At 33.1% G+C, this 15,669-nt stretch overlaps 1 protein-coding gene across 8 annotated transcripts; it reads left to right on the plus strand.

Annotated features, from left to right (window-relative positions):
- Nucleotides 1-1,285: 1,285 nt before the first annotated feature.
- On the plus strand, nucleotides 1,286-14,275 carry LOC136230654 (uncharacterized). Of its 8 annotated transcripts, XM_066019795.1 has the most exons (13): nucleotides 1,286-1,482; nucleotides 2,500-5,071; nucleotides 5,160-5,247; nucleotides 5,335-6,095; nucleotides 6,176-6,669; nucleotides 7,909-8,124; nucleotides 8,230-8,417; nucleotides 8,748-8,941; nucleotides 9,019-9,210; nucleotides 9,312-9,360; nucleotides 9,833-9,943; nucleotides 10,031-10,153; nucleotides 13,196-14,275. In XM_066019795.1, the coding sequence occupies exon 2, from the start codon at nucleotides 2,508-2,510 to the stop codon at nucleotides 3,900-3,902; it is 1,395 nt and encodes a 464-aa protein (XP_065875867.1). In that variant the 5' UTR covers nucleotides 1,286-1,482; nucleotides 2,500-2,507; the 3' UTR covers nucleotides 3,903-5,071; nucleotides 5,160-5,247; nucleotides 5,335-6,095; nucleotides 6,176-6,669; nucleotides 7,909-8,124; nucleotides 8,230-8,417; nucleotides 8,748-8,941; nucleotides 9,019-9,210; nucleotides 9,312-9,360; nucleotides 9,833-9,943; nucleotides 10,031-10,153; nucleotides 13,196-14,275. The 8 variants fall into 8 exon arrangements, 7 of the variants coding, with proteins under 7 accessions (XP_065875867.1, XP_065875864.1, XP_065875865.1 ...); XM_066019792.1 differs by having other exon boundaries at nucleotides 9,019-9,360; XM_066019793.1 differs by having other exon boundaries at nucleotides 9,312-9,943.
- The last annotated feature ends 1,394 nt before the right edge of the window (nucleotides 14,276-15,669 follow it).

Below are 15,669 nucleotides of genomic sequence, written 5' to 3' on the forward strand. Positions count from 1 at the left end.
ACAAATTTAATGAATTTCATTAGTTACATTATTTAATCAGGTCAACTCATCTAAACCGTACGAATTTAATTCAGTATCATTACTTAAACGACTTAATCAGGTCAACTCGTCTAAACCGTACGAAATTAATTGAATTTGATTGCTTAGCCTTTGTTTGGGAGTTTGGAGGTTAATGGAGGTGAGAGTTAAAGGAGGTAATGGAAATGGAAGGAAAGTGATGGAAAGGAAAGTTAACAAATAACCTTGTTTGGGAGTTTATAGGATGTAAATGAGGTTAAATGTTTAACCTCGTTTGGGAGTTTAAATCTGGAGGGGAAGGAAGGTTAAATTTACTCTGCAGAGACAAGAAATTTTAAAAAAAATTACGTTACTCCCATTAACCCCCAATTTGGAGGTTGGAGGGAGTAAAGATTTAACCTCATTAACCTCCATTTACTCTCAAAAAATAACTCCCAAACAATGTTAACTTAATACTTAACCTTCCATTACTTCTATTTACTCCCATTAACCTCCTCCCAAACAAGGGCTTAAACAAATTAACCAGGACAACTTGTCTATGAATCAAGAATTTAACTAAATTTCATACTTAAACGACTTAACCAGATCAACTCGTCTAAACCATATGAATTAAATTGAATTTCACTACTTAAAAAACTAAACCAGGTCAACCCGTCTATAAATTACGAATTAAATTGAATTTCATTACTTAAACGACTTAACCAGGTCAACTTGTCTGTAAATCACGAATTTAATTGAGTTTCACTACTTAAACAACTTAACTAGGCCAACTCGTATAAACCGTACGAATTTAATTGAGTTTCAATTCTTAAACAACTTAACCAAGTCAACTCGTTTATAAATCACAAATTTAATTAAGTTTCATTACTCAAACGACTTAACCAGATCAACTCGTCTAAACCGTACGAATTAATTTCATTATTTAAACAACTTAACCAGGTCAACTCGTCTATAAATCATGAATTTAATTAAGTTTCATTAATTACATTATTTAACCAAGTCAACTCATCTAAACCGTACGAATTTGATTGAGTTTCTTTACTTACACGATTTAATCAGATCAACCCATCTATAAATTGCGAACCCACTAATATTTATGAAATATATTTATTATAATAATATTATTTCATTGGCTTAATATTTTATTAATTAAATGTGCACAGTAACTTTCATTAAAAAATGCACAGTAACAATTTTGTTCAATTTTAACCCCTATTTTGTATTTGCACGGATGGCCCTTCTTTTCCAATTCAGTGTTGCGCCCACATCTCAAACTCAAGCTAATTAGGTTTTATTTTCCATTCCCAAAACTCTGTTCTTCCTTCAATACCGTTTCAAAATATACCAACAGCAACAGAAATTTAATTCAAACTGCTGAATACTTATTGGGGATCGACAATATGTGGAGAGGTTAAGTATATTTCAGCCATATTTGACAATCTTCCAGCTATTCTTGAAATTCAGGTTAGTTAATTTTATTTTCTATAAATTAAATTGTAAATTTGGGGATTACCTATTCAGAATTTAATAGAGGTTGTCTGATTATATTTGTTTTTCCTTCATTATTGTGCGAATCGATCTCAACATCAGGGGAAATTCAATTCCAAATGCACAAAACTTCCTCTCAGTTACAATAATTAATTTTGGTGTTTTAGTTTGATATTTTTTTTTTTTGACAAATTAACTCAAATATATATTTTTTTAGCAGGGATGTATTATGTAGCTAAAATTGTTAATCTATTTTTTTTAGTTTTTCAATTTTTGAATATACCAAAACGTCTCATAGGCTAGTCAGTAAAAATTGGAACAAAAATTGAAATTGGTATGTGGTTATCCACCTGTATTTGTATATAATTCATTAGATATAAGACTTGACTACAAGTTATGTATATAATTCATTACATATAAGACTCAGCCATAATTAAAACGATTAAATTAGAACATGACAAAAGATGAAACATATATATGATAATTAAAGAGATTCTTTCGGTACCAGGGAAGCAATAAAAATGACATGTAGGAAATCACAAGTGAAATCTATAAACTTCAATAACATAGTTGTTCTCATGAAGACTTGACTATAGAATGATAAGAGAATTGGCCTAAAAACTTAAAATAAACTAAGATAGTAGTTGCAGTTGTCTCTGTTGTGGGTATGTGTTGTCTGCGTATCTTTTCAATTAATGTTTATAGATTCTACACTGTATAAATTGCTGCAATTATCAATATGGTTATTAGTTTTCAAAATTTGTTATGTACTACAACATGTTTTTGTATAATCATGGAGTCTAATCGTTATTCTACTAGAGTTATTACCATTTTATAATTATATATATGCAATTGTTATAAATTATAAACCTTGTGTTGAAGTTCAATTTTTTGTAATTTCACAACATTAGTTGGTATGCTTTTCAATCATATATATGTTTTAGTTATTTTTACTTTTCGTAGTTTTCATTGATTGTGTTTGTTAGTGAACAGACCAAGTTATGGCTATTGAAAAGGATTGGATGAGAATTGATAATAGAAGAGATCCAAAATATATTAAAGGGGTTGAAAATTTCTTGAACTATGCCTTTAGGAATGACTCAGTACAAGATATGATTCGTTGTCCTTGCATGAAGTGTAGAAATGTTGATAACCAAGACGAATCAAATGTTAAATATCACTTATTAAGGCATGGTATTATGAAATCTTATACTGTTTGGTATTTGCACGGAGAGTCTTTAGACGGAGAAATTAGCATAAATGATGATCTATCAGACACTGATGATTTATTAGATGATGATATGGTCAGACTTGTTAATGATATCTATGGTGGTGATACTGAGTCTAGTGCTAATGATCAGTTTGAAAATGATCCGACACCAGAGGAACCTAAAGGGGAGGCTTCTACGTTTTACCGCTTATTAAACGAAGCCAATGAAAAGTTACATGCCAACTGTGACCTATCGAAATTGGCTACCATTGTTAAATTACTTCACATGAAGAGTTTTCATAGATGGACTAATAGATCATTTGATGATTTGCTAAGTTTATTACGGGATGTTATCCCAAATGGGAAACAGAATTTGCCAGAGACATATAGTGGTGCAAAGAAATATATTGGTGCTTTGGGTCTTCATTATGAAAAATATGATGTTTGTGAGAATCTTTGCACATTATATTGGGGGCCATTTTCAGACGCAATATCATGTCCAGTTTGTGGAGCATCTAGGTGGAAGTTTGTTGACAGACCAGATAATAATAATAAGATTCCACACAAAGTGTTACGGTATTTCCCTTTAAAACCAAGGTTACAAAGGTTGTTCATGTCCAGCGAGATGGCATTAAACATGCGGTGGCATAAGGAGAAGAGGGTTGATGATGGAATTATGAGACACCCTGCTGATAGTATTGCATGGAAGTCATTTGATCAACAACATGAATCATTTGCAACTGATGCTCGTAATGTTAGAATGGGTCTGGCAACTGACGGATTTCAACCATTTGGAAGCATGAGCTCTCAACACAGTATTTGGCCGGTAATTCTTATACCTTATAATTTGCCTCCTTGGTTGTGCATGAAACAATCCAACTTGATAATGTCGATGATTATACCTGGTGAGCATAGTCCAGGAATGGGTATAGATGTTTTTTTGCAGCCACTAATAGCAGAACTAAAAGAGTTATGGGATGTTGGCGTGGAGACATACGATGCACATAGTAAACAAAATTTTGTATTGCATGCATCAATCATTTGGACTATCAATGATTTCCCTGCATATGCAGACTTATCGGGTTGGTCTACGAAAGGCTACAAGGCTTGCCCTGTTTGCCATAAGCACACTAGTTCTCAATACCTTGCTAGTTCAAGGAAAATATGTTACATGGATCATAGGTGATTTTTGCCTCCTAATCATAAATGGCGGAAGGACACTAGGTGTTTTAATGGTTTAACAGAGACCAGACCAAAGCCAACACCTTTATCAGGCGACAATGTATTGACGGAACTTGAAACTTTTACTCAGTTACCTTTTAATAGAAGCATTAAAAAGAAATATGATGCTTCAAATAGTTTCCAAAATTGGAGAAACAAGAGTATATTTTTTGAGTTGCCTTATTGGAAGACTTTACTTATTCGCCATAATTTGGATGTGATGCATATCGAAAAGAATGTGTGTGATAATGTGTTGGGAACTTTGATGAACATTGAAGGGAAAACCAAAGATACTTTAAAGAGCCGATATGATTTGGTTAATATGGGTATAAGACATGAACTTCACCCGGTTGTGATGGGAAATAAAGTACGTGTCCCGCTGGCTCGATATGTCCTTTCTGACAAGGATAAGGAAGCTTTATGTAAAATGTTGGTTGATTTAAAGACACCAGATGGTTATTTATCAAAGATAACTAGGTGTGTTAATGTGAAGGATCGTAAGATATCTGGAATGAAAAGTCATGACTGTCATGTTTTCTTGCAGCATCTCCTACCTATTGCCATTCGAGGGTTCCTACCTAAAGATGTTGTTGAGCCCCTTATTGAACTGAGTGCATTCTTTCGTGATATATGCAATAAGTGTTTGGATAATACTGAATTAGATCGCCTTGAGAAACAAATCCCTTTGATTTTATGTAAGTTGGAGACAATATTTCCACCTGCTTTTTTTGATGTGATGGCCCATCTAGTTGTTCACTTAGCATATGAGGCAAAGATAGCGGGACCTGTGCAGTTTAGGTGGACGTATATTGTTGAGAGAGATTTGCATACAAAGAAACTGAATGTTCGGAATAAGGCAAAACCAGAGGGATCAATTGCTGAAGCATATATTGCCTATGAGTGTTTGACATTTTGCTCAAGATATTTGGTAGGAACTGAAACAATATTCAATCAGCGTCCTAGAAATGACGATGAGATGTATGAAAATAATTCAGATGCAGCAGAGTTGGCAATATTTAGGAAAGCTGGATGACCATTAGGTAAAGGTGTTGTACAATTGCTTACAGATGATCTTTGGCATAAGGTGCACCTTTATATCCTAAACAATTGTGAAGAAGTTTGGCCGTACACCGAGTAAGTCCACTCTTTGTTCTTTGAATACATGACTATCATAATAGGTTTTATTGTCAACCTATTTATTTACAAGTGTTGATTTTATTAGGAAATATAAGAGTTCATTGTCATATGCAAATCTCAGAGAGCTAAGGAATCGTTATAATTCAGAATTTCCAAATTGGTTCTATGAACATGTACGTGAGTATAAATATAATTACATTTAGTTGTATAATACATGTTTAAATTAATATTTGTATTAAATTACATATAATGATATGCAGGTGTCTGAATTAAATGGACGTGGTGTTGTTTCTAAGGATCTATTTCACTTAGCTTGTGGTCCATACACACGATATAGGCATTACAATGGTCACATTGTGAATGGATTTCGCTTTCATACTCTAAATCGTCAAATGAATCGAAAGAGTCAAAATTCTGGTATCTTATCAAGGGGTGACGATAATTCTACTGATAAAGAATATTATGGGCTTCTGAGTGATGTTTGGGAGATCCAGTACTCTGGGAGTAACTACATATACTTATTTAAATGCGAATGGTTTGATGTGCGCAATAAAGGGAATGTGTATACAGTTGATAATTACTTGATCACTAGTGTCAAAGCCAACGGTCGATTAAAGACAGATGAACCATTTATTTTAGCCAGTCAAGCCGAACAAGTCTTTTATGTTCAGGATCCAAAAAAACCAAACTGTCTTACTGTGATGAGGTATCATCCGCGAGATATTTATAAATTGCCTATACAAGAGGATATTCTTGAAATTGATGGAGATGATGAGGTTTTCCAAGATGATGAGATAGTTGTTGATGGTTATGCAACAAGACCATTAGATGATGATGATGATGCCATGTCGGATGTGAATGTTCTTGGATTTGAAGAAGTGGCTATAGAAATAGCTAATGATTTACAAGAAACAAGTATACCTAATGTTGAGGATGACGATGATGATGATGTACACAACCTTAGTGATGATGGCAGTATTAGCGAAACAAATGTGTATGAAGATGATTACGAAAACTAAAGGTAATATGAATTTGGTACTATTTGAAGTTAAGAAAAATAGATTGATCAGATATATTAATGCAATGTTGTTTATTTTGTAGGTCATATATAAAGATGAATCAATTTGTACTTGTAAATGATTACAAGACATTCTATAATATGGAGGACCAATTTTATCTTTCTCTTTTTTAAATTCGGTTAATTCATTTTGGGATATTATACAACTTAGCAATGTATGTTTATATTTTGGGATATGTTCCGAGTCTCTGTTTTCAATATCATGCACACAGAATTGCAGATAGTTGTGCTAAGTTGATTATCTTTGAGTTCCTTGGTCTGCATAGTACTCTGTTTTCCCTTGGTCTGCATAGTACTCTGAGTTCCTTGCAATTCTATTCTTTTTACCAGGGCTTTGTAAGACTACACTCCATTCTCTACCATGTTCTAAAATTTCTTTTCATTGTGTCTCTGGCTGATTATCTGAAAAAGGGGTTATTTTTTTTCTGTTTAATTTCTTATTTTGTAGAGATCAGTCAGGTGTGGGTTTCAAAAGGGTTGATGATCATGCACACCAGCTGAAGGGTAACAGTGCTAGGTATTCCCTTCTCTTTGCCTTTCTAAGCCTAGATTTTTTCTTCTTCTTTCATTTTTCAACTGTTTTCTTATGTAATTGATGCTTGTTTGATTGTAATTGTAATAACATATTGGTTTGGACTACGCAAAAAAAAGCTCAAAGATCAGATTTTGAACACATAATAGATCTGACAGAGACTGATAATGGAGATGAAGGTTAAGAAAAAAGGATATTTGTGGTTTCGTGAATTTGTAAACTTGGTTATAGTTTTTCTCCATTTACAAAATAGATTTTTCACTAAAATCCTTAGCAACAAGGACTTTGAGTCATTTGATTACTTTTTTGTGCGTTAAGATGTTCTTATATGTTAGGAGGGGTACAATGAGATTGATATATCGATTGAATTTTTTTTTTTTTTTTTAACTGTTGGAGAACAATAATATTATATACATAAACCAGTTAGACTGTAATTATTTATAAATTTCATCTAATACAAGTATATACAGTATTATCTAATCAATAAGGATTTAGATTCCTCTAGCTGAGAATAGAATGACGTCTGTTTTAAGTAGTTGTGGTTATTTTCCTGGTTATATTGGATACTTGAGTACGGTAATGATTCAATTCTTAGTGTATTGTCTCTGAGTATCAATAAATTCACAAATGCACCTTAACTCCCAATTGCAACATATCTGATCTAATTTCTACTTTCTATTACTAATAATATCTGAATCTTGGTTGATTTTGCTCTTGCAGTTATTTTTGTTGTTTCATTGTATATTTGGCACCTGTTAGTATACAAGATGGCAATCTATTACTTTTACTGTTAATTATTAGTCATCTATATTATTATATTATAGCTGATATGAAATTTTAATTGAATTGAAAGCTTATGGATTAAATTTCTATTTAGCTGATAACAAAGTTTTTAATTTAATTGAAAGCTTATATGGATTACATTTATGTTTCGCTGATAATGAAATTGAAAGCTTATGGATTTCGTTTATGTTTAGCTGTTAATGAAGCTTTTAATTGAATTTATACTATCATTTTTGTTTAGCTGATAAATGAAGCTTTTAGTTGGATTCATTAGTATGTATTCACCAGTTACCTCTGGGCTGCTGCATTATTGACTCTTTCTTGGTGGCATCAGGTTACAATGATGAAGAATTGCTTACTTAGAATAGAATGCGTTGCTCAAGCTCTTGTGCTTTGTGATGATGTGAATGCTAAATAGTTTGTATTTTGCACAATTTGCAGCAAAATTGATCGTCGTTTCAAGATGGAAACTCGAAGGAAGGATCCGGGCAGAATGGGAAAACTAGTAAGGTTAATGCTGATGCTGAGAAATGCATGAATAGATTGTGTGATGAGTTTGATACTAATATGTCAGATGATTTGAGCACTTCATATATATTAACTGGTGCTTTTCAAGAAGCGTTGAAGTTCATAAATGGTTCTCTGACCACATTTAAAGTATGGTTCTACATTCTTTCTCAGATCCTTGACTATGTTTTTCTGTTCAGATTCCTTGTAACAATTCTCTAAGATTGAGTTTCCTTTATAATGCTCTTTTAAAAGATGCAACTGATAGATGTGAGCAACATGATGTTGAGGTCGCTGCTATAAGGGTTGCAGCTGAGCAAGATGCGGCACAAAATAGCTTGGATATTAATTGGCTTGAGAATTGAATATGTCTAATTTAAGTAGCTCCTTTCAAATCCAGATTGATGTCGATAAGGAGACTATTGACATGCTTGCAGCTTTAGGTATGGGTGATATTCCTAGCCTTGTTCAGGTCCACCTTAATATAGAATGTGGCATTAAATTATGGAAACTAAGAAGTATGAATGAGGCAGGATATGCTTAGTGAAGTCAAATATCATCGGCTTAAGGAACTTTGTCTATTAACATCTGTAAAGGTGTCTATAAGTGTTGGTGTTCTCATTAACTATGTTGAGCATGTTTAATCCGATTCCGAAAGTGTTTGAGTTAATTATCATAGCCGTAAAGCTTAAATTTCTTAGATTTTAAGCTATTTGGGTAACCTAATGTTCATAAAAGAACTGAAAATTGTCAACAATTCATTTGTTTTGCAGGCTATTCAACTTGGTAAATTTGATTATAGACTCTCAAATAAGCTGGACATGGATTTACAAACATTAAGATGCCGAAGATAGGCATCTTAAACGTCAAAGACCAGACTGGAAATCCTTACCAACACTTGGAATTTTCAATCCTAAGGGAAATAGCTACATTGGTGGCCATATAGGAGCCTTGGAGACCTTATAGGGTAAAATCTCTTTTCTCTTTCTTTTTTGTTTTCTTCTGCTTACTTGACATTTTCTGGCTCCCTACATGCTTCCTTAGAACCGTGAAGTCCAAGGGAATGCAGAACTTGGAGCGGCTATTATTTGAGTAAGTAGAACCATTCTGTTTTGGTTCTTCTACATATTCTTCCCGGGTGGAAGGATTGTTATGAAAGGGAGAAAGAGAGCTTGGAGAAAGACCTTATGTGCTCCTATTCCGCTGGTCAAGTTGACTCCGCCGACTGAGATAAAGGTGCATGTCTGGCCTTTGATCTTTAGAAAAGAGTCTTATTTTTTCCAACTACCATGCTTTGCAATTTACCAATCTGATTCTTCAAACGGGTAAAATGCTAGTTGGAAGAATGAAAATGAAAGGCAAGCATTTCATTACTCTGAACTTGAGGTAAGGTCTTTTATATCAATATTTTCTATGGTCATTTAATTGTCAAGTGAGTGATCAAATCATCATGTCCTTGTCATATTGTTGTGGAAGTAGTATGGTTCTCTGTTCTTTCACTAAGATTGAAATTAGCTCCTGCATCTGTTAATGCACATGAAGAAGTAAGGTGGTTGATTGTGTTGGAGGTAGAGGAACTAAATGTGTTTGTTATACAGGATAAGGTTAGGATATTCCTCTCCCTTCCCTCCTAAAACCATTTCCATCACTTTGAATTGAGAGGGAGAATAAAAGTTTTGAGCTAAGGAGATAAAAGAACTAAATGTGCTTAAGCCTCTCAACTGATCCGTATATAAATTAAAAGTAATAAGAGCTCAGCTTTCCAAATGCACTAATGGCCTACAAATTTCACAGCTTTACTTTAATATTGATATTCTTATGTTGTTCTTGGTTTAACCATCAAATGCACTTGTTATAGGGACTAGACTAATGGGAAAACATTGCAGAATCTTCAAAGAATATAGCTTCAAATTTTTTATCTCCAACCTTTCGAACTCTAGAAGCAGCACTTAAAGGTGCTCAACTCATGGTATGTTGTTAATTTTGTGTTTTATCCACTAGAAATAGCTTTGAATAAGTTAATTTCTGAATCGCATGAATTTCATCTTCCAAGCAGTGGTGGGTCTGCTCAACTATGGAATGAATAGAGAAAACAAATAATGCAAGATGTGTTTGTGAATTTTCTTCTTACGTTTGAGAAAGAAACTCGGGACTTGTTGGCTGCTAGAGGAAAGAACTGGTATGGTGTTACTTTTTATGTTTATGATTTTTTTCATGCTAAAGTTTGCCTCATTAATTTTCAAGTTAATTTTATTTATGTTTATGTTTATGTTTTTTGTGATCTTACTTTTTTCTTTAATGTGTTGTCCCTTTATTTTGGGACAGTTAAATGGGACAACAATCATCCCCTTTACATAGGGACGACAATTGTCCCGCTCCTTAGGGGATGAAAAATCGTCCTTTTATTTGGAGACACAAATCGTTCCCTAAGAATAGGGACGAAAGTCATCTCTTATGCATAGGGACGACAATCGCCCTTTTATTTGGAGACAAAAATAAAACGTCCCTTAAGAGCAGGGACATAAGTCGTCTCCTTTGCATAGGGACGACAATCGTCCTTTTATTTGGAGACAGAAAATCGTCCCCTAAGAATAGAGACATAAGTCGTCTCCTTTGCATAGGGACGACAACTGTCCCTTTTTTCGGAGACAAAAATACGTCCTTTAAGAATAGGGACATAAGTCGTCTCGTTTGCATAAGGACGACTACTGTCCCTTTTTTCGGAGACAAAAATACGTCCCTTAAGAATAGGGACATAAGTCGTCTCCTTTTCATAGGGACGACAATTGTCCTTCGAAACGGGGACGACATTGGTCCTTCTTGTTTGGGACGACAATTGTCCCACAAAATGGGGACGACATCAACCTTTTAGTCCCCTATAGCATCGGGTACGCTCGCATAGGGGACAAAACAAAGGGACAAAAAAATTTGTCTCCAAAAGTATAGGAGACAATTTTTCTGATTTTTGGGGACAATTTTAACCGTCCCCAAAAGTCATTTTTTTGTAGTGTACCCAGTCCGGAGTGGTTGGCGCCGGGGTAGAAGGGCTGAGCAAGGAGCGGTTTTAAGGGATGGCGATGGGGGCAGGAATGAACTAATCCCACATCGGAAATGGAGAGGGAGTGATTGAGGCTTATTAGTAAGATGTGAATCCAATACATGCAGACGCGTTTTAAAGCCGTAAGGCCCAATATGTTGGAATTGGGTCAAAGCGGACAATATCTACATGGTATTGGATCAGGGTGTTACAGCCTGCCAATGTTACACGAATGAAAGGGGTCCAATTATAGTAATGTATAGTAGTATTATAGGTTTTTAAACTATACTTGATTAAATTCAAAACGAAAATATAGTTTGATTAAAAACATTGTCATAAGATTCTTTCCAAATTAAAAATCTTAGCATTAAATTAAATTCAAAAAGAAATTAGACTTTATTAAAAACATGGATGAATAGGGTCCATGTTCAACGGTTTTGGACTTTGATAAGAAAACATAACTTTAAGCCTTGCCAGGTTGACTCACTAAAGCCGGTTTATTTCGAGGAAGGATTTAGAATTTACAAAAAAAAAACATATTAGAGGCTGATTCCGAGTCTGATCTATAAATATAAATTATTATATTTGTATATATGTATTTATTTTTAAGTATATAAGTTTTGTTATTAAAAATTATATTATGTACAAGATGCATACGAAAATGAACTAAGGAAGAGAGACTCTTAGGGGGCGTTTGGTTTGCATAGGGGTAACGGAATGGAATCAAGAAATGGAAACAAGGAGAAAGGAATGGAATGACCCTTAATTCACTTCTCTGTTTGTTTCAGTTCCACAAAGGGAATGATATGCCTATAATTCCCTTTGTGGCTGTTTGGTTCAAATATATACTATATATAATAGCGGAATCAGAGAGAAATGAGAATAAGTGTTTTAGAGACATTTTTTTATGAATTGTCAATGTAGTAAAAAATCAAAAATTAAAAAAATTAATTAATTAAAAATAACTAATTTATATTTATAATATATTAAACAATTACTAGCACATTAATTACAATAATAAAAGAAAGTAAGAGTTACAGAAAGATGAAAAAACACAAAGAAAAAATTAAAAAAATTAATTAATTAAAAATAACTAATTTATATTTATAATATATTTATAATTAAAAAACACTTGCCTCGGCCACTTGGCTTATGTGGAACTTACGGAATAAAGCAATCGTCGACAATGAACTCCCTTCAATCCAAATGTCTATCTCCACGCTTCACGACATGCTTAAAGAATCAAACCAATTGCTGGATCGAAATTTGACGAGGCCACCACCAGCGCCTAATTACATGCTTAAAGAATCAAACCAATTGGGTTTCGGATTCCTAGTTGGATTAGGATCATGGGTTCCTAGTTGGATTGGGATCATGGGTTCCTAGTTGGATTGGGATTGGGATCATGATCCTAGTGGGATTAAGTTAGATTGGGTATTATAAATACCCCATTATGTAACCTAATCATTGTAATCTGATTTTCGCCTCCTAATAATACTATTCTCCTTCTGCCCGTGGACTAGCCAACACAACGTTGGTGAATCACGTAAATCTGTGTTTTTCGATTGCTTGTTTATTTATCTTTTATTAATTCCGCACAACAAACTCCGATCGGGGTTTTATTTTCTGGAGAGAAAGATGTCTGCGATGAATGTGAAGATCGAAAATTCTGGGAATAGAGATTATTAGTTGCCCTGTGGGGGGCGACTCTGAGGCAGAGGGAGAAGTCTGTTCATCTGGCACTGTCATGGGTGCATCTGTTATGTTTTCAGGAGGATTCAAGTCAAGATGGAGATTTGTCGTAATGCCTTGAATCAGTATATCTTGTTTCCTATTCGGAGTAGTATTGGGTTTCGGATTCCTAGTTGGATTAGGATCATGGGTTCCTAGTTGGATTGGGATCATGGGTTCCTAGTTGGATTGGGATTGGAATCATGATCCTAGTGGGATTAGGATCATGGGTTCCTAGTGGCATTAAGTTAGATTGGGTATTATAAATACCCCATTATGTAACCTAATCATTGTAATCTGATTTTCGCCTCCTAATAATACTATTCTCCTTCTGCCCGTGGACTAGCCAACACAATGTTGGTGAACCACGTAAATCTGTGTTTTTCGATTGCTTGTTTATTTATCTTTCATTAATTCCTCACAACATCCTATGCTCATATCGCTGAACTCCAGGCTTTGTTGTTCGTGGTTGACCTGGCTTGGGAAAAAGAATGGCGGAACCTCTGGATAGAAGTTGACTCAATGTTCATGGTAAACCTTCACCGTCATCGCTCAAAGGTTGTGCCTTGGTCGGTCAGACAGAAATGGCTAAAATGTCTAGAACAGTGTGCAAGCATGAATGTTGTTATCACCCACATCTTTCGTGAAGGGAATCAAACGGCGGACTCCTTAGCTCGGTACAGAACCTCCTCAGCTGGACTGACATGGTGGCCCCGTCACCTCCATTCTGTAAATCATTTGTTTTTTTATGACATTTATAATCTCTCACACATTTGTTTGCTCTGAACTTTCTTTGTACCCCTCTTCATTTTTTTTAATATATAAGGGTTTGGGTTTTGTTGGCATTTGGGGTGCCGACCTAGTCGGGATGTCAGACCTAATTTAACCCTCGTCCCAATTTTATCCAAAAAAAATTACTAGCCCATTAATTAAAATAATAAAAGAAAGTAAGAGTTACAGGAAGATGAAAAACACAAAGTAAAGGAAATCCAAAAGTCACAAATAAACTTCTATATAAAACATGATAGATAATATTTCACCATTATATTCATTGGACATGATAGATAATATTATATTTCCGAAGGTAATTATTCATTTTTTTTCATATGTTGTAGTTATTTTGTTCTCAATTGTGTTGTTGTTTTATTTTTATTAAACAATAGTTGTTATAGTTTCACCTTTCAGATCCATTTCCGCTGTCTATGCCTCTCGCTACCTTATCCGTATTTTTTGTTTTATTTGTCTTTTTTTTTCAAACTGATATGTCCAATTAAAGAAATCTGATAGAAATAGAAGATGTATGGACAACTAGAATCGAGAAACACAAAAGTGTCAAAAATTACAAGAAATCCTTATGTTTCTCAAGGTACTTATTCGATTTTTTTCGTATATTGTAGTTATTTATGTTCTCACTTGTGTTGTTGTTTTATTTTTATTAAACAATAATTGTTATAGTTTCATCTTTCAGAGATGAAATTCCATTTTTGTCGTTACCCGGATTCCATACCTCTCGCTACCTTATCTATGTTTTCTTTTTTATTTGTCTTTTTTTTTCAAAATGACTAAAATAAAGATTTTGTATATTTGCATTCTTTTTTAGTATATATTGCTAGATGTTATCGTTTCAATTGTTAACTCTAACTAAAATTTAGATTTTCGGCTTTATATGAACTCAATTTTTAGCTTTAATTGAAGTAGATAATTTTTTTTAATTCGGAGCCAGTTCAAAAGCCACTCATTTTTTTATTTTGAGTTTATCTAACTGATATGGATTATATTTTTTTATCTTTCTGCATTTTGGTACAAATAGATATAAAGTTTCACACAATAGTTGTTCATTGAAGTTTGAGACATATTGAATAAAATATTAAAGAGGTGTTGAAATATTATACTTACAATGAAGTTTATTTCAATTATAAATTATGTTATATTAATATTATTATTATTATAATTATCAAGAAGTTATTTTTTCCCAGTTCTCTAGACAAAGAGATTGTAAGCGTCTAATACACTTGATGAGTTGTTTATTCTTGAAGAATTCAGATTATGCTAGATATGAATTCCAAATGAAGGTAAATAAAAATAAATTTTGATGCTCAAAATCCTAAAAATGTACATTAATTATGGGATATTGAGATAATTATTTTTGCAATATTGGCTTATATAGTTTTTAACTATTATATTGTGGTTTGTACAGAATTGTTAGTATTTCAAGAGTTTTTAACAAATGAAAATGAAACATGATCATAGAACAAGTTGTTGGAAAATATTAATTAAAAAATATTATTATATGAATCTCTTCAAATTCTCAAATGTTGAGCATAATGATTCTAATTAATAGAATTAATTTCACATATTAATTTATAAAACGTTTTTTTTTTGTACTGAGTGATTACAATTGCGATTTAATTCTTTTTAACTAAAATTAATTTATGGACTTAATACTTCATTAAGAAACAATAAAAAATTTAATTAATGGGCAAAAAATATTTCCACTCTCTTCTTTATATACTTATATCTTGACATTCTCTCTTATTTTCGAAAAAAACGAGAGGAAGATAGTTCTCTCCTAATTATCTTTTTTGTCCCTTTATTTTTATTTTCTATTCTTTTGTTTCTTTTTCTTGCTTATGAAATTCAAGAATATATAATAATTAGAAAATATTAATGAAGTCAAATAAGTGATATTTGCGAGCGTGACTGATATTCTATACAGTGAAAGAATGAAAAACAAATTGATTGAATTTCTTGATTAGATATTACGGGATAAAAAATAGCAGAAATCATCACCTTAAGTTGATTCAATTGGATAGTTGTTGTAGCATAATGAATAATTGATTTCCAATACTTGTGATCATGAAATTTCATCAAGCAAAATGATTATCATCAAGATGAATTTGTAACTAATTCTTAAGAATTTTATTTTT

The sequence above is a fragment of the Euphorbia lathyris genome, chromosome 5 (assembly GCF_963576675.1).
Source record: "Euphorbia lathyris chromosome 5, ddEupLath1.1, whole genome shotgun sequence".
Lineage (NCBI taxonomy): Eukaryota > Viridiplantae > Streptophyta > Magnoliopsida > Malpighiales > Euphorbiaceae > Euphorbia > Euphorbia lathyris.

What these genes read in the sequence shown, in the direction of transcription:
- LOC136230654 (XM_066019791.1), top strand. Translation starts at nt 2,508, where the DNA reads ATGGCTATTGAAAAGGATTGGATGAGAATTGATAATAGAAGAGATCCA.